Here is a 21063-nt window from a genome sequence, read left to right on the forward strand (position 1 = left end):
ATCATTTATTTATTATTGATCTATTGAAAAAGTTGAATTCTCATCTGGCGTGTCTTCGAAGATTGAAGGATGCAATAAATAAAATGGAAGTTGATAATGTGTGTTTGTGTAATTGTTTTTTACATTCGTAAGGGGAAATGATTCCGGGAATTTGTTTCCGGGGGAATTTTCTTCGGGGGGAAAAAAATCCGGGACCCATAATTTAAGAGATTAAAAATATTTCTCCTGAGCCGTTTTTGTTCGGATGAATTACTGAAAAATGTTCTTTTACAATCAACTTATGGTCAACGCGCATTTGTGAAATGCTTTCACTAATACTTTTTTACACTCGAGTGATTCAAAATACCTGCGGCAGCCGTAGTGGCAAAGCGGATTTAAAAAAAGCTCCAGTAGCCACTAGAGCAAACAAATTTACACAAAACGATGGATTGATACTATCGACTTACTTTGTGTTTGACAGAGTCTGATCCCATTTGACTGAGTGACGGAGATTTTCTCTCTCTCGATGTTCGCCATCTCTGTAAGTCACTCTCCGATGCAACACCGGGAAATATCTTCGAGTGTTTCGTGGCTTGAAAGGAGAATAATCGATGGGATTAGACTAGCAATCGGCATAAATGAATATTAATGAAGAAATACAATGACTGAATTAGAAATGACAAAGGATTTGTTTTCTGTCTACATTATTCTATTTTCAGGATTAAAGAGTTCAATGCAACATCGCAGATGGAAAAGTACATTGATGCTATAGATTCATCGTGAGGCTGTTGGAGAGTATTGACGAACAAATTATGATTTGATGTGATTTAGCGAATACAAGGATGGAAAAAAAAATCATGAAATATTCTCTTTTTTTTTACCGACGTCGGTGACCGAATGGACTAGACGCAAGTCTAGTGTGCGAAAGGTTGTGAGTTCGATTCCCCGTGGAACCCAATTTTGACCTTAAAAACAAAAAATATTCATTTCTCTTTCACATCCGCACGTAAAGTGCCATTTTACGGACTCTCTTCCGTTTACCGTTGGAATTCTCCAACAACCTCAACAGTGTTGAATTAGATCGTGAGTGAATCAGTTATTGCTTGTTATTTTATTCATATCGGCATCTAATAAGCTGCATTCATGTGAATAGAAGACAAGTTCCTATTTGTCAGTATTATTACGTGTGTCTGAAGAGGAATATGTTCGTTCAATGATCAATGCGGTATTTATAAATGATTATTCAGTAATGAGGAATTAAGTGACGATTTTTTAATGGGTATATTTACAATCACCGAATTTTTCAGAGTGATAATTTTCGATGATGATGACGAATAGTAAAGATGATTTGAATTCCCATCAGTGTCGGGAATTTTTTTGTATGAAAATATCAGGAAGTAGAATATTCAACTCAACTTGAATGAAAAAGTTGGTGCAATAAATTAATGATTCTCCATAACGAAAAATAAACAGTTACAAAAAAATCATGCATCGGAAACATTTAATTATCATTGAACAAAAAATTATTTTTGAAAAAAAGGAGAGGCCTAAAAAAGCGCATTCATGATAAATTCGATTTATCTTTGTCAATAAAAAATAAACAACGCGATGATTTCTGTTCAATGAATTTCACAAAAAAAAATTCAAACAAAATCATTTTTTTTCTTCGCCGGAAAGACTGTAGCGCCCGCTCGTGTGAATAAGCCGTAACAAGTGAATTCTCTGTTCTCAGTAAAACAGAAATTGTGCAAGTGACTGTCGGCAATGCCGATCGCTCACTTATCAACGATTGTTAATGTAAAATAAAAGTGGGTTAAAAAAAATTCCCGCCCCCCAAAGCTTGTTTTCGCAATAAAATTTCATCTCAATTTCTGCGTGATATTATTTCAATCAAATTTAATTTGTCTTTTTTTCTGCTCTAGAATTTTTTTTCGCTTGAATTTTTTACCTTCCATGATATTATCGACCGTCGCTGGCCATCGCTCAAGGCCGCTCACGTATTCACTCCCTCGACCCGCTACTAAAATATTTTACATCTCAGATTTTTCAAATCTCTCAGTACAAGTAATTCATCAGTAAATTTATCACAATGTTCGAATTGAATTTTTCATTGTTGAATTGATCATCGATTCGAAGTCACCTAGGGATTCTGTGTTTCCAGAGTCTTCCCGTGTTTCGTTTTTTTTTCATTTTTCATTTCCTGAAGTATTGCACGGGTTTAAAAGTTTGAAATATTTCTTCGGAGCTTTTCCATCTCACGGAGTTGGAATATAAAGGTACGTTGTACTTATTAAGGAGATCCTATCAGAACTACGGGACTGATTACCATATATTATAAATTTATAAGCTCTCAAGAATAAAATTTTGAAAATTCTAAATTATGATTCTGCTTGTGAATCACATGAACGGGTGATTACTTTCATTTTTAGAGTCTTCTTATATTGCGTGCTAAATGGAAAAACATCGTATTGACCATTTTTGAATTTTTAGGTCAACGAAGTGGAAAACAGTCGTATAAATCTAATCTAGGGAACATGAAATCTGGAAAAAAATTTTTTGGCGCATGCGAGCTTTTTCCACAAATTTTTTTCCAATAGAAATTTCTCTAAAAGTACAACCGAATATCAGAAAAATGAAGAGAAAATAGCGAAAAGATTTTTTTCATTTTTCCACTATTGAAGAAAGATTTGTGGAAAATGTCGTATGCGCCACAAAAATTGTCCTTAAAAGTTGGGTCAAAATAATTCTGCAAAGCCCAAATCGTCCAAATTTCATGTTCCCTAGATTACCTGGGAATTTCGTTTTTCAATTTTATTAAAATCACATTTTTTTAAAGTCTCGAGAGTTAAGAACAGCTGGTGAAATGCGGGGAAAACTCTGGGCCATGAATTCTGAGCCAAGGGGTAATGAAAAAATCTAAAAAATGGCTTGAAAAATTTGTTCATTTTTTAAGAAACGGATGAAACGGGTTGAAGATGATCTGACGAGAATAAATAATTTCAAAAAAAGTTAAAGAATACGAGGTGGTTGACAGATGAGCACCGCCATCTTGCCTCATACCCCCTCCCTCTTTCACAAGAAGTTCCAAAGATGGCGGCGCCCCACCTCGTATTTTCAAACATTTCTTATAGCTATTTGTCCTCTTCAAATAATCCCCAACTCACGGCAGCCGATTCATATAAAATGAATAAATGGTTCAAGCCATTTTTCCGATTTTTCCACGCTCTTTTGGCTGAGAATTCACTGGGAGAAAAAACTAGTTCTGTCGTTTTGTCGTGTTGAATCAATTTACTTGTGGACAAAGAAAAGTTTTCACCAAATTTAATTTTTGTGAAAGATATTAAATTGCCTCCTATCAAGCTGGTTAATTTCCCTCAAGTAAATCTACTCCACTCCCTGAAATTCTCTCAAGCTTTTCCCATTTTGGCAGAACAATTTTTTCTCTCTCAGTGTTCACGGCGCCAAATTTTTCCCTCTCTCATTGAGGCCTCTCAATGATACGAAAATTTATTTTCATTCTGCAGATCTCCCCAATAACGCACATCAACAATAAACTACAAATGCAAATAAAAAACGAATTCGAGTTGCAACAAGTGCTGGACAATTCCAAAGGATTCTTATCACAAAAAATATTATTTTGCGAATGAAAACAAGGATTAATGAACTTCAACATGAATTCAAAACATCAATAACAATCATGAATACTCAAGGATCAAACAAGAGGTGACATCGAATACGACACCTAAAAACACAAGGAAAAATAATTTATATAAATATAAATGGGCGGGTGGGTGGGTGGGGGTGTGACGACCAGGAAACACATCACTGAACGATCACAAACCCAGCATTGTCAGACATGTCAGAGGGGTACAATTTGGTAACTAAGACGTCAATCAACGTTAGATAATATTTGATGCAGGCGAGGGACTAATAACTTACAGACACTGCATGTTAGACTTCTACAGGGTATTTTGGCCATGTCGGATTTGACCATTCGCTTTGATATTGCATCCAGACTGGCTGCGTGTGATACACTTCTCGATGGTTCGTCATTGCCGTTCCCTGGAGATGTATGTTGACCCTCCCAAATTCCTGATTTCGGTGATACCTGGAATGACGAAAAACCATGTGTCATTTTTTTGTGAAATTCCTCCTTTTTTTCAAAAATAATTTTTTGTTCAAGGATAAGTAAATGTTTCCGATGCATGAATTTTCTGTAACTGCACTTTGAGAGAAAAACAAACATGTTGTCAAACAAGTCTTGCTTGGGCCAACAAAATGGCTAGTTGAAAATTGCCAAAAACGAATTTGTTTGGATCGAATTTGAAAGTCTCAAACATGAATAATTGTTCTGCTTTCGATAGCAACGAAATATTTGGCTGAAGAAGCGGATAATTCACACCAGACGGTGCCTTTTCAGGATGAAAATATCTCATATAGAGGAAAATTTATCAACTAATATTTTATCCCTAATTTACAAGATTGCTATCATATCATTATTATTGTTTCATTTAAGTGTTCATTTCTTGTCTGTGATTATTAGACAGCCGAAACGGAAAACTACTATCCCTTGTTTCGCATGAAACAAAGATTTTTCGGGAGCAACATACGTATGGGAGTAGCGAATAACGAAGGAGTAGTGCTAGAAATGACATATTCTTGCGTGTGCAAAGAATTCATTTTTTTTTAACTACTAAATCTATTTTTGCGACAGCAATTTTTCATTCCGGCGCACTCTTTGCATGTTTGGCACAAAAAAATTCCTTTTTCATAATTTTCAAAAAACTATTTTTCTGACACAAGTAAGACTTGTCGAGAACTTTGTCGTTTTTCTCTCAGTGCACTGATATCAGTCTCTTCGACGAAGAAAAAAAATGATTTTATTAGCATTTTTTTTGTGAAATTCACTGAATAGAAATCACGTCGTTCATTTTTTATTGACAAAGATAAATCGAATTTATCATGAATGCGCTTTTTTTAGGCCTCTCCTTTTTTTCAAAAATATTTTTTTGTTCAATGATAATTAAATGTTTCCGAAGCATGAATTTTTTGTAACTGTTTATTTTTCGTTATGGAGAATCATTAATTTATTGCACCAACTTTTTTAGTCAAGTTGAGTTGAATACTCTACTCCCTGATATTTTCATACAAAAAAATTCCCGACACTGATGAAAATTCAAATCATCGTCACTATTCCTCATCATCATCGAAAATTGCCACTCTGCAAAATCCGGTGATTGCAAATATACCCATTGAAAAATTGTCAACTAATTCCTCATTACTGAATAATCATTTATGAATACCGCATTGATCATTGAATGAACATATTCCTCTTCAGACACACGTAATAATACTGACAAATATGAACTTGTCTGCTATTCACATGAATGTAGCTTTTTAGATGCCGATATGAATAAAATAACAAGCTGTAATTGATTCACCCACGATCTAATTGAACACTATTGAGATTGTCGGGAAATTCCGACGGTAAACGAAAGAGAGTCCGTAAACTGGCACTTTACGTACGGGTGTGGAAGGTGCAGGAATATGTCATGATTTTTTTCATCTTTGTATTCGCCAGTGCTAGGCACATCAATCAATCATAATTGCCGTTAAACTGTGAGGTTGTCAATTTTTGAAATAAATATTAAAATTTTAAATGTTAAATTAACCATCAATTTGTACATTTAAATTTCGAAATATTCTATCAACCAATAATTTAGGCAGGAAGATTGATGATTATTTCAACGATTTCAATGATTTAGGTAATCGAAAATCAAGTACCTAAATTGAGAATTAGCTTGTTAACTCAAAATTACATTTCAATATTATCAAATATTTTATTCACCATCAATCGGAAAATTTAATTAAGAAATTTTATATTTTAAATTTGTTAAATATAGTTGAACTTTGAACAATATAAGGAGATAATCCCTCTTTAATATTGTCAAAATCTAATATTATTGTTCCTCCCTGGTATTCGCTAAATGCCAGATGGAAACGTTTCGTTTCTCGAATATTCTCTTCCATTATATACGTTCATTTAATTTTGTGGAGACGATATCAATACTCCACAACGCCAGAACCAATACACAATAAGAAGAAGATAAATCCACTGAGTTGCAAGATAGAAGCGAGAAGTATGAGATAAAACTTTTAATAACGTTTCAATGTAAACATCAACAAAACGTTTCTCAATTCCACAGCAAACAAACTCCGTGGAAATGTCACGGAAGATCCTCCGGAAATTGAAAGTTCAGTGGTTTTATCATCGGGAAGGAGGAAAAAAACCCGTGAATTGAAAATAATTAAAAGTTACAAAAGCGTCAAAGAAAAAAAGTCTGTGAAAATGAAAAAAAAAAATAATCGAAAGGACAAATGCAAGATGAAATACGTTGGCTATGGTTGGATGATGGATGAGGAAGAATTGGAGCAGGAGTCTGCAGAGACACATTAAGATATATGTTACTGGAGATGAAATCGACTGGAGGATTATCGCATCCCAGGCGCGTCGTTTAATTTCATTACATGGGTGGCATGTATACACCCGCAGATGACCTACTGAATTCACTGGGACGACCATTACGGTATCATGTTGATGGTAGTAAATCGGATATTGAGCGATTGATCAGAAAGCTGATGGATGATGAGAAACGAGGAAAACCTGTTTTTTATCGTCATTTCATAACTAGGTCCCAGAAAAGGCGTCGATGTAGATAATTTAACCCTCAGACCGGCATTCGTACCCCCACTACCTGTGGGGGCCGGACCTTCGGAAGGAAATGAGTAGCGAACGCGCGAACAGTGCCGTAGCACTAAGCGCACGTTTGAATACATGAGTCCTAAATAGAAAAAAATTTTAAAGGAATTTATTGGTAGATAGGATGAAGCTAATTTAAGGAAGAGAAGAAGCAATTTGAAATAAGACATCTTATTGCTGTCAATCTCTCAATCATGAACAGGACCTTTTCAACAAATGGTTGCACTGGATAATTCTCAATATTTGAAGACCATTTTCGTTCTAGATTTTCATCAATTTTTTTCTTTTTCTTTGCTGAAAAATCATCTGGATTCATTTCAAAATTTGAAGATATCTTTCTGTGTTTCACGTATTTTCCAGGACTTCCACATACACTTTTCAATAAACCTTCATTCTTTTTTTCTTTTTTTAGGCACTGACTCTTTATCACAGACATTTTTTCTTTTTTTGTCTCATTATTTGTTGGCTACACTGTTAAAAATTTTCGTCCGAATTTTCTGTGCCAAATTCCAGAAATTTTTATCGTATTCAAGTTCCACTGAAATTTCATGAAATCTTGTCATTGAAAATTCAGAATTTTATGGAAAAATCAAACAGAACTGTAAATTTTAGTTCCATTTTTCCCTGAAAATGAATAAAAAAACAAAAGATTCTGGTAAATATATTCTTGAATTTTCAGGACAGTGGCACTAAATGCGATTTAGGGGGAAAAAATTATAAAATTGCAGATTTCACTGAAAATTCAATGTAATTTGATACTGGATATTCATATTAGATTGGAAATTCGAATAAATTGAGGAATTCTCGTCTTTATGTCGCTTGAAATTCTAGAATTTTACTGAATTTTCAATGAAACCTGAAATATCATGATTTTTTTTACTCTAAATGGCATTCAGTGTCACTGTCCTGAAAATTGGTAATAAACTGTCTATGAAATTTGATTTTTTTTTTAACAGTCTTCTAACAAAACTTCTATTACGTATTACGCGAGAATATGCAGAGGGCCCCGATAGCTTTGCAATACCTACAACGGTCCTGACGCAACAGGAGTGAGGGAATAGTCACGTGACCATCTCTCCCTGACTCATCGCGCGGCGCGCTGTGATTGGCAGCCATCACACCGATACGGTTTCGTGTGATTTGCGAGTCAAAGAGTTAAGAAAAGAGCAATTTAATTTTATTTTTTAAATGAACATTAGTGATGCTGTAAGAGAGCAAGTGAAGCAAGAGAAGACAAAAGAATTGGAATTCTGATCTCGCGTTTTCTTACAGCATCACTAATGAACGTGAACATCAATTAAAGTACTAACGTCGCTTACGCCTTCAGGACTCGCGATAGGAGCAGCTGTTGGTACGCACGTTGGACTAGGTCTTGCAGGTGGCATGGTTACGAGACCTCCGGAAACTCCGCAGGTACTTGTGCTTATGGGCAGAGGTGGTCCTGCAGGGGCACCTGATGGTGGTGGTGTACCTATCCTCGCTGATCCCCAGGATTCCACCATTGTGGAGGATCCCGACGTCAGTGGACTGAAAGGCAAGAATTATTACTGCATTGTATGATATAAAATTCGAGTTATGCAGGGGAATTTGAAAAATTGAGGGTATCGTCTCATTTGTCTATTCTCACGTCGTAGAGGCGCGCAAAGCGCGCCGTGGGGCTAGGAAAATAATGAAAAATTACGGAAATGGATATGGACTGAGTAAATTTCAAATCACTCCAAGAATGTTGGAGGTGAATCATTATTTTTTATTCGAAATGTCAATATTTTGAATGATCGAATTATAACGTTACTCATCTCTAAATGACTCTCACTTAAAAAAAAAACAATAAAACTCCTTAAATTCTCTAAACCAGCTAATTGACTGCATGAAAGACCTGCCACAGTTACGGATAGCGTCACGGAAACCGAACGGCAAATAGACCTTTTCATTCTGGAAATCTAAAGAAAATATTTATTTTCTTCATCGAACTGAGGAAGTGAGGAAAAATGATGAAAAATTCGGACAAATATTGACATTCAAGATGATATAGATTTGAGTTCTCAAAAATTATGATTGATATATAAATTTCGTAACAGTGTCCGAAACTCTTACGAGAATTAACGTGGGAAAAAAGTGTCTGAAAATCTAGTTACTCTCAGGATGAAAAGATCTATTACAAAATTGATCAATGATAACTATCATCTCATCCGTCCCATGGAAATTCCTCAAACTCCCTCGACCATTCAATTGATTACAAGAAAGACCTGTCACAGTTACGGATACACTGAGAGAAAAATTTCCTAATATCTAAAACATATTTTCTTGAGACAAGTAAATTTTCTTCAATTCCTTAATTTTCTCAGGCATCTCAACTCACATGACCCGAGAAAGGTCTCATGCTTTAAATATTCTTGCACTCAAGTATGGTTTTGTCGCAAATGAACTTACACTGATAGAACGGATTAGTTATTGTTAACGAATGGGTTTTGGTTGGAGGTTAGGGTCTATTCGGTCCCACCAAATGTTCATTCGTTAATAGTTAACGAATGTATATTTGAGGAGCCTTGTTTGACTTGACTTTCGCCATTCAAGTGAACCATTCGTTAACTATTAACGAATATTCATTTGGTCATATTCAACTCTACCATTCGTTAATAGTTAACGAATTTCGTTTGGAATAAATGAATCATTCTATCAGTGTACTTAAATCGCGTAGAAGAATCGTCAATCTTCTAGTCTTTATTGTTTTCATGATTTTTTCATTATGCACTTCCAATATTGCAATATGTAAAATATTCATGACATAACGCGGAACGATAGTGATGAATGAAAATTTATTCGAGTTCCGTGAAGTGCACACATTCTGGGATTTAAGCCATTGAAAATAATTTACTTCTCTCAAGAAAATATGTTTCAGATATTAGAAATTTTTGTTCTCACTGTAGTGTCACGGAAACCCAACGGCAAATTACAAATTGATCAATGATGACTTTATCATCTCATCCGTCTATTCCCACGTCATAGAGGCGCGCGAAGCGCGTCGTCGTACTAGTAAAATAATAAAAGATGGGAGAAGCCCATGAACTGAGTAACTTTCGAATAATTCCAACAGTATTGGAAGTAAATCATCATAATCTTGTCACTGTGTAAACAGCGCATTCTCTCATTCTCTTACGAACAGACGCGAGTGAATTCGAAACGAGCTCTGGCGTCAGCCACGGATAGTTCGAAAATTATGGAAATACCAAAATTTCAAATGGTAAAATCCTAACATTAATCATCTCTAAATGACTCCCCCTTTAAAAAACCCATGGAAACTCCTCAAACTCCCTCGACCATTCAATTGATTACAAGAAAGACCTGTCACAGTTACGGATAGTGTCACGGAAAATCAACGGCAAACTACAAATTGATCGATAGACGGACGACAGGAGGTCGGAGGGTCAGCTGGCCTCGAAATCCCCCCAAGTATGTCAGTGTTAGGTCAGACTTTGCCACCAATCGATATATAACGATATGACGTGTTATACGAACGTGAGTTTAACAACTGCAGTGGTAAAACAATTTCTTTGTTTCCTTCCCTTTCCTCACAACTCCGTAACCCTGAACACAGAACAATTTTAATGAAACTTTCAAATGTTTTCTTAGCTTTTTTCAGTTACACTCGCATTATTGTTGTCATACGATTGTTGGAATATCTGAGAATGAAGGGGTAAATTTTTTCCATTTGATTTGTAGTTACTACAATCGCGTGCAGGTTTTTAAGACCTTGAAGCGGCCGCATTGTGATATATACTATAAAATAGTGTATGTTTGTGTCATCCAACCCTTCGGACTGTCCCCTACATCCCCACGACATCCGGCGTGTTACTCTTCAGGGTCTCCCATTTGTTCACTCATGTCGCGTGATTTCCCCTGGTGAAATGTTTCAACGTTTGTTAGTTTCTTGGAACCATAACCTAACCCAGTTGGCAGATCGCTGAATTTTACCCATCGCGAACTATTCCGTCGCAATGTTTTTTTTTCATTTCCGGTTGAATTCAATATTCTGGAAAATGGTTTTTAATCATGTGGCGTGGTCATCGGGGGTTAATTTCCCTGGAGGTTTTTGAGGTTGCTCCGGCTTTATTGACGGCCGGTCAAATCGGAAAGTCGGTGAGTGATTGAGGAAGGAGAAATGCGGATTAATTCAGTTTCACTGTTGGAGGGAAGGAAGGGGTTTCATTATTGTTAGTGATGTCAACAGAATGTCGGGGGTGACTACCGATGGGTCACTACCGTTATTTGTCCTATCTTTCTTCGTGAGATCCTCAGAACAAAATAACATAACACGTACGACAAAAATTTCACAGCGAAAAAAGACCCAGCGAATTCACTAGGAAATTTTGTTGGACTTCTCTTGAATTTTCTATTAGTCTTTGGCCGATTCTGTTTAAAATTCCGCAGCTTATCTGCACGTGCGTGAGTTGGAAAATTAAAGGGTGGAGCGTAAGTCTAGTAGAGGTAAATAAAAAAATAAATTCTAGGAGATAGCGCACTTGGAAAAAATACTGCTCATACATATTCCTGAAGACAACGTTTTCTCCGATTTTTCGCCCTCTCGATCTTATTTCACAGAAAGAAATCGGTTTATTACAACTTGGAACGAGACTCCTTGGCACGATATAACGTGAATTTCCATCGTCCATACCTTCCCCCTTCCATCGACACGGAAGGACTTACGACAATCCAAGAGTCACGGAGACAAGCACGAGGTCTTCTTTTATAATATTTTTTGTCATCTTTATTTCGATGGCAAATCAATATATCGGCATTTAGAGGCTTATTTATTGATATGGACTAAATATCCGGTTTATGAGGGACGGAATTTGGAGCAATTGAATGAATTATTGCAACTCACCAATTTTCGGAGGCATCTTCATCTAGAATGGTCCCGTCGGGCAGGTGACGCGGCTGAGGCACTGTTGATGGCGCACGTGGTCTGTTCCTCACTCTCGGTGGTCCAACAACACCGGTTCTTGATAGACCAGCGCGGAATGATGCCCTCGCTCGATCGACTGCATTGATTAAGAATAAATGTTACGATAAATTCTAGGTAATAGGCTTTTCAATTAATTTTCAATGCCAGAGAGACTTGTTTTGGCTTTTCGGTTACGCAGAACTTTGACTATTTTCACGGCTTAGGTCAGAATTTTTTGTTCTTGGTTCTGTGGGCAATAGGTGGAAATTTTTTTATAACTATTTTGATTCAAAAAGTTGTCGAAAGTTGAGAATTTCGACTACTTTCACCTCTCAGATTTGAATTTTTTTTCTTGCTTCTGTGTGTGCTTGAACACCTGTCGGGAAAAGGTAAAATTTTTCTGTAATTGTTTTGGTTTAAAAAGTTTTCGAATCATTTTTGTAATAGATGGCAGTGGACTTATGATTCTTTTTTGAATTATTTTTCAATGTCAAACAGATTCGTTTTCGCTTTCCGGCTGTGGAGAATTTTGACTAGTTTCACGTCTCAGATCAGAATTTTTTGTTCTGGCTTCTATGTGTGGTTAAACACCTGTTGGCAATAGGTAATTTTTGGAAAAATGTTTTGGTTGAAAAAGTTTTCAAAACTTTTGTGTAATAGATGGCAATGGATTTATGATTCTCTTTTGAATGGAGAACCGTTAGTGAATTTCGTTCTGATGAGGAAGGATTTATGAACGATAAAAATTTATTATCTCATAACTCAGTAAAAAAATCATAACTTTGACATAAATGAATATTAAATGCTGAAGATTTCAGGATATATTTTCTTCAAGTGACTGATGCTACTGAAAAATCGTCGATCAAATACCTGACATCGACATTGTTGATCGATGGACGTGGCTCTGCTCCCATAGAAATATCAATTACACAAACGTACAAAGCTTGACATATAAAATGTGCGATCAATGAATTCATCACCCCGAGGTGAACGATCAGACACTGACCAGTCCAAGAAATCAGAGCTCGGCCCGTAACTAATCTTTCTTTAGACCCATGTCTCTCACTCTGCTTGGGATAAAAAAAGACGTGCGATGTATTTGCCATTCACCAATAATGATCAGATTTGGCCTAGCGTACAGTATCCTGTGGGCATCAATAAAATCCATTCCTCGAAGAGCACGAGGTGTCGAACGAATTCTCCCAAAAGATTGACTTGTCACTCAATCTTTCGGAAAGCCCCGAGCTTTTCGTCGGCGATAATAGATCAGCGTGGGTTTGACAAGATCTCAGCTGCACCTATACGGAACCCCCATGTGGAGTACGATAGAAATTTTATGGAGGCAAAATAACTGTTCATAACCTCAAACCAGGAGATTAACCTAGAAATATAATGTCCGAGAAGATTGACGATCCAGTTGTGCTGCTGCAGAAAATGCACATGCACCAGGACCAAAAAAGAAGCAACATCACAAGTCGATGATGCAGTGGGCGTTATTGTTAGTTTGTACAACTCCCCCCCCCCCAAATTGTCTCCATTAAATGGACTTAACAGGCGTCCAGCAGTCGCCCGATTTCCCATCGGTTTCGAAAACGCGGGTAAACCTTTATTACCAGGTCAGGGTTAACAGTTGAGACGCGCTTCTAACCGGCTGGTCCGACGTTGTGGCGCGGCAAGCCAATCTAAAAATAGATATTAACGTTTGTATCTATGTGTACGATTATATACTCCAGATACAAAACGATGTGCACGGATGTTGACGTGGCCAGTTTATCCACCCACCTGGCCACCTAACCCTGATCGACTCTGTGAAGCTCTGTGAGCTTCCTACCTTCGTCAAGCATCAGTTGTTACCGTCGTCAGAAGGATTAGTGTGAGTGAGACAGTGAGAATGAGAAGCTCATTGCTGCAATAGTTGCCGGCCACATTATGCGGTGATGTCTAACCTCAATTGTTTGAGGATTCTCATGTTATGACGATTGACCTAACCTAGTTCACTCATCAAGGGCTTGTATATACGATATTTGACGTCGGGGTCAAGTGGTGATGAATTCCTTCTTTGTGACATTGATTCTGGTGTACGTGTCGCTTTCGTACAGGTTAAGGTCACAATTTCAACGTCAAAATCATTTTACGAAAATAAGATGGATAACTAGTGCAAGAGATTTGGGGTTTTGATGTCTGATGACATCGGGATTCTGAGGAGATGCTTTTAGAGGAAAATAAAACGACTCGCGGACTCTTGCCCCTGGATTTTTGGCTTCCAGTTGGTCTCGAGGAAACTTTTCTGGAGACAACGCAATCATTCTCGCCAATTTTCTTTTTCACGTATGATCCTTTTTCTTTGAGGAAATTCAACGTCTTTGATCATAAATAGCCATTTATCAATGAATTTGATATGAAGTTTTGTGAAAAATGGCTGGACCACTTGAAGGATGACATGTCACACCTCACGATGACGAATGGAGTACTTCGATGCAACTATTATTATAAGGAAATTAAAAGAATGATCTGTACTTACATCGAGTTACTAGCCTGTTGTTGGCAGGACTCGGCGCTGGTACGGCTGGTGGTGGAGTTGGCTGTGCGCTGAGATCTTCGAAGTTGATTATCTGCAGACATATGTCGTCTACCTCGCTTCTTATCGGCGCGATGACCTCGCTGCACAAGAACTTGGTGCCTGGGAAAAATCATCAATAACAAATGTCAAACTACAATCCACGAATCTAGGATGAATGTCATCATTGAATTGACCTTTTGCAAGGCTAAGGTTGTGTTCTAGTAATAGGAGAGAGCTTTCACATCATAAACTGTCAACTTTAGAAGTTATGAACAGGCGAAAAATAGACATGTCTCAAACATTTCGTTGTCGTTATTTGCCCCTTTCGAACAAACTATCACATTTTAGAAGCAATAATCAACGGACAATAGGCGACTGTCAGCTGATGATTATCTGCAGACAAATGTCGTCTACATCGCTTCTTATCGGCGCGATGACCTCGCTTGCACAAGAACTTGGTGCCTGGGAAAAATCATCAATAACAAATGTCACACTTCAATCCACGAATCTAGGATGAATGTCATCATTGAATTGGCCTTTGCAAGGCTAAGGTTGTGTTCGAGTAATAGGAGAGAGCTTTTACATCATAAACTGTCAAATTTTGAAGTTATGAACAGGCGAAAAATACATATATTTCAAACATTACATTGTCATTATTTGCCCTTCCCGAAGAAGCTATCACTTTTCAGAAACAATCATTAACGGATAATAGACGACTGTCAGCTGATGATTATCTGCAGACAAATGTCGTCTACCTCGCTGCACAAGAAGTTGGTGCCTGGGAAAAATCATCACTAACAAATGCCAAACTACAATCCACGAATCTAAGATGAATGCCATCATTGAATGGACCTTTGCAAGGCTAAGGTTGTGTTCGAGTAATAGGAGAGAGCTTTTACATCATAAACTGTCAAATTTTGAAGTTGTGAACAGGCGAAAAATACATATATTTCAAACATTACGTTCATTATTTACCCTTCCCGAAGAAGCTATCACTTTTCAGAAACAATCATTAACGGATAATAGATGACTGCCAGTTGATGATTATCTGCAGACAAATGTCGTCTACATCGCTTCTTATCGGTGCGATGACCTCGCTGCACAAGAAGTTGGTGCCTGGGAAAAATCATCACTAACAAATGCCAAACTACAATCCACGAATCTAGGATGAATGTCATCATTGAATTGACCTTTGCAAGGCTAAGGTTGTGTTCTAGTAATAGGAGAGAGCTTTTACATCATAAACTGTCAAATTTAGAAGTTATGAACAGACAAAAAATAGACATGTCTCAAACATTTCGTCGTCATTATTTGCCCCTTCCAAACAAGCTATCACTTTTCACAAGTAATCATCAACGGATAATAAGCGAGAGTAGTAAAAATAGGATATGAAACACCGGACATTGGCCGAAGGAGGATAGATAAACAGAACAATGAACGTCGTTGGGAAAAAATTTCCGGTCGATCGACATTTCACAACAATGTATCATACATTGCACGAAGCATGAGCAGATGAATGTATAATACTGAATGACGACCTTTATTCTTGAGTAAATGGACTGGCCAGGTTTTTTATCGATCTCAACACGATTTGCCGTTCACATTATTTACGTTTCTAGATCACGCATGCCCTTCTACCCTGTAGTTGGCCCTTTTTTTTCGGTTAAGTTGATTCTTGTGCCTTGAGAATGTGCCAAGATGGTTGAATTAATGCTACCAAATGACGTACCCCACGTTTTTCATTTATTCCAGTAAAAATAATAACGATTATTCGCATAATTGTTCTGAACTTGAAACTATTACCGATAATTAATCATCGATTTTCAAGTGAGTGAATATTTATTCGTAGAATTAGTAATTACTATCTCCTTGAGGCAGCTCTCACCTCATTCCAATATTTGCAGCTATTACAGGTACTTCAGGCAGAACAAAGACCACTCGAGGGCCTTTTTAACACAAGAATCTTCAGACGTAATCGATTATTATTGAACATGAGCACATTCTCAGGCTCCTCGAATCCGTCGCCCACTACCAACAAGTACCACTACCTGAAGTGAAATATTTTGTTCCCAATCAATTCCCTCAAAATTTCACCCAAGGGCATATCAAGGTCACTCAAGCCTCTCACAATGAATCCAATGTTTGTGTTTGGAGTTCCTTCGAGGGGTGAAAGCTAGATCCAACGAGTATTATAAATAGATCGCATGAAAGGAGGCGTAAAGAGTTGAGGGAAAGAGGGGAAGAGGATCAAGGGTGAATGTACCTGGTTAGGGTGCAGTGGATTGTAGGCGGAGCGGAATAGTTGCTGGCAAAGGGAGGCTGCGGTGTGGAAAGGCTAGGTGCACCGTTCATCGATCCGAAAATGGTAGTCGGAACCACGACGGGCGGCGGGGGTTGGGGGGAGGGGGTGAGGGGGAGGTATAGAACATTGGGTTGTTGAGCTAGCTGTGTCGACGCCCAAGAAACTCCTGGCCGATGCTCCTTTTTCTCCTCCCGATAACAGTAACACAAAGGAACCACCAAAATCTAGGGATTTTTCCATTTGAACTGGTGGTGACATTGATGGCGGGAGATTTTAGATCCCTTTCTAATGACTTGAAAAAATTGAATGAGTGATGGACAATTTTGTGATAACGATTGCCGTTACATGACAAATCAAGTTTCAGATGGAGGAGAACTTCCGGACCTGAGGCCCTGACCAGCGAGAGGTCGGCAATGCAGCAACCGATTCTATCGACACAGGTTGCCCTGTGCTTTCCAGTGCTGCGCGCAATCAGAAAATAATTTAGATGAAAATTAATTATGCCGAATATGACCTTCACTCATCGTCCTCTACCGGCTTCCAAGAAATCCCCTTTAATTTGGAATTTTTTCCCACATGCGTCGATAATCACCCGCCACCACAGTAGCGTCTCCTCTCATTAATAATCTGCTTATGTGCCGTATAATCGGCTTAAATGTTCACGCGGTAAGTAAAGGTAGAAGAGAACCATGAGGCGGAAAAAAAATGTAAAAGCTGCTTATCGATGTAACCGACGTATACCACCCTCACCACTTCCATTGTAACGGGTGCGATGTGCATGTGTACACACGTACAGAAAGATACTTCGACATTTTGGCTTTTGTCCAAAATGTCTCTAGGTGGTTTTCATACAAAAATACATCGCGTAGTAGTCGATTCGGTGAGTGCGTGGGATGCTTGCCAGGTATGAAATGCATGATGATTTGAATTAAAAGAATAGACAGGCCCGTGGAGGGAGATGCGGAGNGGGGGGGGGGGGGGGGGGGGGGGGGGGGGGGGGGGGGGGGGTCAGAGTGAAGAGTGAAAAAGATGAGACCCTGAATTTATGGATGATAGGATAAAGTGGTGGTAGCGGTACAGCCAACCTACGAGGTCACAGAGTAGAAAACGGGTCGGCTTTGGTTGCTTTAGTAGTATAGGTCAACGGCTGCGGCTTCACCCACCCAATTGGTCGATGACGCTCTGCTCCTCTCCTTCGGTCTCGTGACGTCACTACCACGTGAGTGCATTGCCCCAGTGACGTGTCGGGGCTGTGCTATCAAGCTCTCCCCCGGTGTGTGTGTGTGTGTGAACGAGGCTCAGAACTGAGAGGGGGAGAGGGAGATGGAAGGCGTGAAGCTCGGAAATAGGCAGCCAGAGCGCGTGTTGCCCTCTTTTCCAATTGTGACTGCTTGCAAGCTCTATTCTGTGCGCACCTTCATCCCCCTGCTCCCCTTCATCGCCCTCCCCCACTACTCTCTGCCCCTTGTAGCCTTTTTTTTGTTCGTTTGGTGTGAGCTTTCCGGTGAAGTTGAATAGACTGAGTTTCACATTCGAATGGACGATTTTTTTGAGGATTTTTTTTTCGATTTTGTGGGGAGGTATTGGGGTTTGTAGATATTAGTACTGGAGCTTTTTCAATAACTTTTTTGGTTGCAACTTCAAATTTGTTCATCTGGGGATATTCCTTTGGTTATCATATCATGATTCTGATTTTCATGATTCAAATTATTGAAGTTTGATGACTATTCATATGAGAGCTTTAATCGAACTGTGAATTCTAGGCGCATATCTACTTTTTTCTATTCTCTCTTGTATTTTTTCAGATATTATGCGACCTTTCTTTATATCATGTATGAGTGCAAGCTTTGTGAATACTGACACTAGAGTTTTTTCAAAGTTATCACTTAGTTTTTTCTCCTAAAGCTTGAGATTTCAATGTGCTAATCGGAAAATATCCTTTTGGTTATCATGTCATGATTCTGATTTTCACGAATTAAAATTTTAAAGCTTGATGACCATTCATATGAGAGCTTTTTGGAACTTTGAATTCTGTGCGCATATCCACTTCTTTCTATTTCCTCTTATATTGTTACAGATATTTCATGTGACCTTTCTTTATATCACGTGTGACTGCAAGCTTTGTGACTACTGACACTAGAGCGCTTTCAAAATTATCACTCGATTTTTTCTCTAGAAGCTTCAGATTTCAATCTGCTAATCGGACAATATCCTTTTTTTTATCATTCCATGATTCTGATTTTCATGAATCAAAATTTTGAAGCTTGATGACTTCATATGAGAGCTTTTTTGGAACTGTGAATTCTATGCGCCTATCCATTTCTTTCTATTCTCTTTTATATTTTTTCAGATATTTCGCCTAGCCTTTCTCTATATCACGTGTGACTGCAAGCTTTGTGATTACTGACATTAGAGCTCTTTCAAAATTATCACTTGGTTTTTTATCCTGAAGCTTGAGATTTTAATCTACTAGTCGGAAAATATCCTTTTGGTTATCATGTCATGATTCTGATCTTCATAAAACGTTCCACATACTCATTAATAAAAGTTGATCGATAAAAGTTGTCGACATGAAAATTCACGAGAAGCTCATAAAAATGTTACTCATAAAGTTTCATCTCCATGTCACAGGCAGATTTGTTACCACTGTTTTCAATGCTGAACATTTCATAACATGAAGCTTTTATGACCCAATTCCCGAGATATCATATCGTTAGCAGTAATTTTTTGCGGCACCTTCCCGCGGAAGCTGATTCTTTTATGGCTCATCGCAAGCACAAAGGAGTGATTGATGGAAATGTTTGAAAAGCACGAAAATATCATGCGTAAGCTCAAAAACAAACCCAACAATCTCCAAGATTGACGGCTTTTTGTTCTGCTATGCTTGAGGCACAATATCGAACCAACAATCACCACTGTTGCAAGAATAATTGTCAAAGCTCTCTTAATGAGCTTTGTGCCTTTTTTTTATTCCAATAAGCTTTTGAGTGTTCTTCCGAGCTTTTTACCCACAATGACCTAGATAATACAGATGCATGCCTCCGAAGTGTTGAAATCCGTTCGCAATCTGTTTAACAAGTCGTAAGCTTTTTAAGAGCTTTCCGTTAAGTTCGAGAATTGTCAAGGCAGTAATTCCTAACTGGCGCACTAGTAACTGCCTGCAGTTCGAATAATTTCACAAATTCCGCTAATTGAATATTGATTTTGTCTCTGCGCACGGGGTTGATTTCATTAGCCGTGCCATTTTTCTTTCGAGTGAAGTATAATAGCTCCGGGCTCTGTATACTGTTCAGCAGGGACTTTATGGGAAACAAGTGTGACGTAATTGCAAGTTCAAAGGGTATTATGGAACAGAGTAAGACGTACACTGTGGGTGGGCTGCGCCTGTGTTTTCAATGTAAACGAGAATTCCGTTCAACTGTTTAGAGTTACAGGTGGTCGTTCTCGTAACACTTCAATGCAGCGATACACGGGAATCTTTGACGTAATCAAGCTGGGAAATCGATGTGACTGGATTGATGAAATTCTTGATTTCATCAACATCAATTTTGTTTTTCACACAATCTCTTCTGCATTGTGGTTCCCCTGGGCCTGCAGACCCCTTAGGAAACCGTAAGGCCCTCCCCCATCCGTCGTCAAGGACCATTAGGCCCCATATTCGGGTCCCATACGTCGATATCGTCGATAACACAGAGTTTCTTTTTATCGATTGAATATCGTGGGGCATTTTTTGTGAAAAAAAATCGCCCGACGCTGGGATCGAACCCACGACCTCCGGCACCGTAGGCTGACACGTTGCCGGTGAGCCACATCGCTCAACGGTCAACATCAGTTTCATTTCCTCATTATTCATATACGCATTGGAATTGTACAGTAAGTAATTTCTCCCCGCATGATTCATTCATTCTTCAATCGATGCAAAGACTTTCAGTGAATAAATTCCACTGGAGGGCAAAGGAAAAAAAAGGGTGGGCGACGGAAGATGTGTTGAAATAGTCACCTGGGAGGTTCAGACTTCACTCTTAAAAGTAAAAAAAAAAATACTGAAGAAGGCAGCGAGTAAGACGGAATGGGTCACGATGCGCAATAATGGACAGGTCTGACAAGAAAAGGTAGGAGGCCTCGGTGGTTCTATGACTGTGATAAATTATACAGTAGTGGCTATCGATCTCAACGGAACTAAGGTCAGCTAGCGTTGATACTACATTCTATATAGGCTAAGAATGCAACTCCAGTAGACCAGCTGGATTTCCGAGCCACTACACGTGCAATATTAAATACACGTATGGATAAATAACGATAACATCGTGAATTTTTCACAAGTTTGTTTTTCATTCTAATCAATGCACTACGTCACATACAGTCCTGAGTGTAAAGGACTGCGTTCTAGAATTTTTTAATTAAAAATCCAGGGAGTATTATGAATGGAGAATTTCTCGAGGAAATCTGCTGTCTCGAACAGGAAAATTTGATGAAATGGAAATAATTGGAATTCATTAGGACTTGATGAATAATGCATG

At 38.3% G+C, this 21063-nt stretch overlaps 1 protein-coding gene across 5 annotated transcripts in view; it reads right to left on the minus strand.

Annotated features, from left to right (window-relative positions):
* LOC107037089 (potassium voltage-gated channel unc-103) overlaps positions 1-21063 on the minus strand; it is an 85049-nt gene that overhangs the window by 50735 nt on the left and 13251 nt on the right. For 4 of the 5 annotated variants that reach the window (XM_029126041.1, XM_029126042.1, XM_029126043.1 and 1 more), the window contains exons 1-4: positions 11622-11698; positions 8050-8266; positions 3919-4087; positions 447-571 (exon numbers count right to left, since the gene is read on the minus strand). In XM_029126041.1, the coding sequence (XP_028981874.1) occupies positions 447-571; positions 3919-4087; positions 8050-8241 (486 nt within the window). In that variant the 5' untranslated portion in view covers positions 8242-8266; positions 11622-11698. Of the gene's footprint in view, positions 1-446; positions 572-3918; positions 4088-8049; positions 8267-11621; positions 11779-14202; positions 14362-21063 lie in introns of those variants that run through there. The other variant, XM_015255425.1, reaches the window with a different exon arrangement.

The sequence above is a fragment of the Diachasma alloeum genome, unplaced genomic scaffold, assembly GCF_001412515.2.
Source record: "Diachasma alloeum isolate Michigan unplaced genomic scaffold, Dall2.0 Dall_scaffold_00213, whole genome shotgun sequence".
NCBI classification, from domain to species: Eukaryota; Metazoa; Arthropoda; class Insecta; order Hymenoptera; family Braconidae; genus Diachasma; species Diachasma alloeum.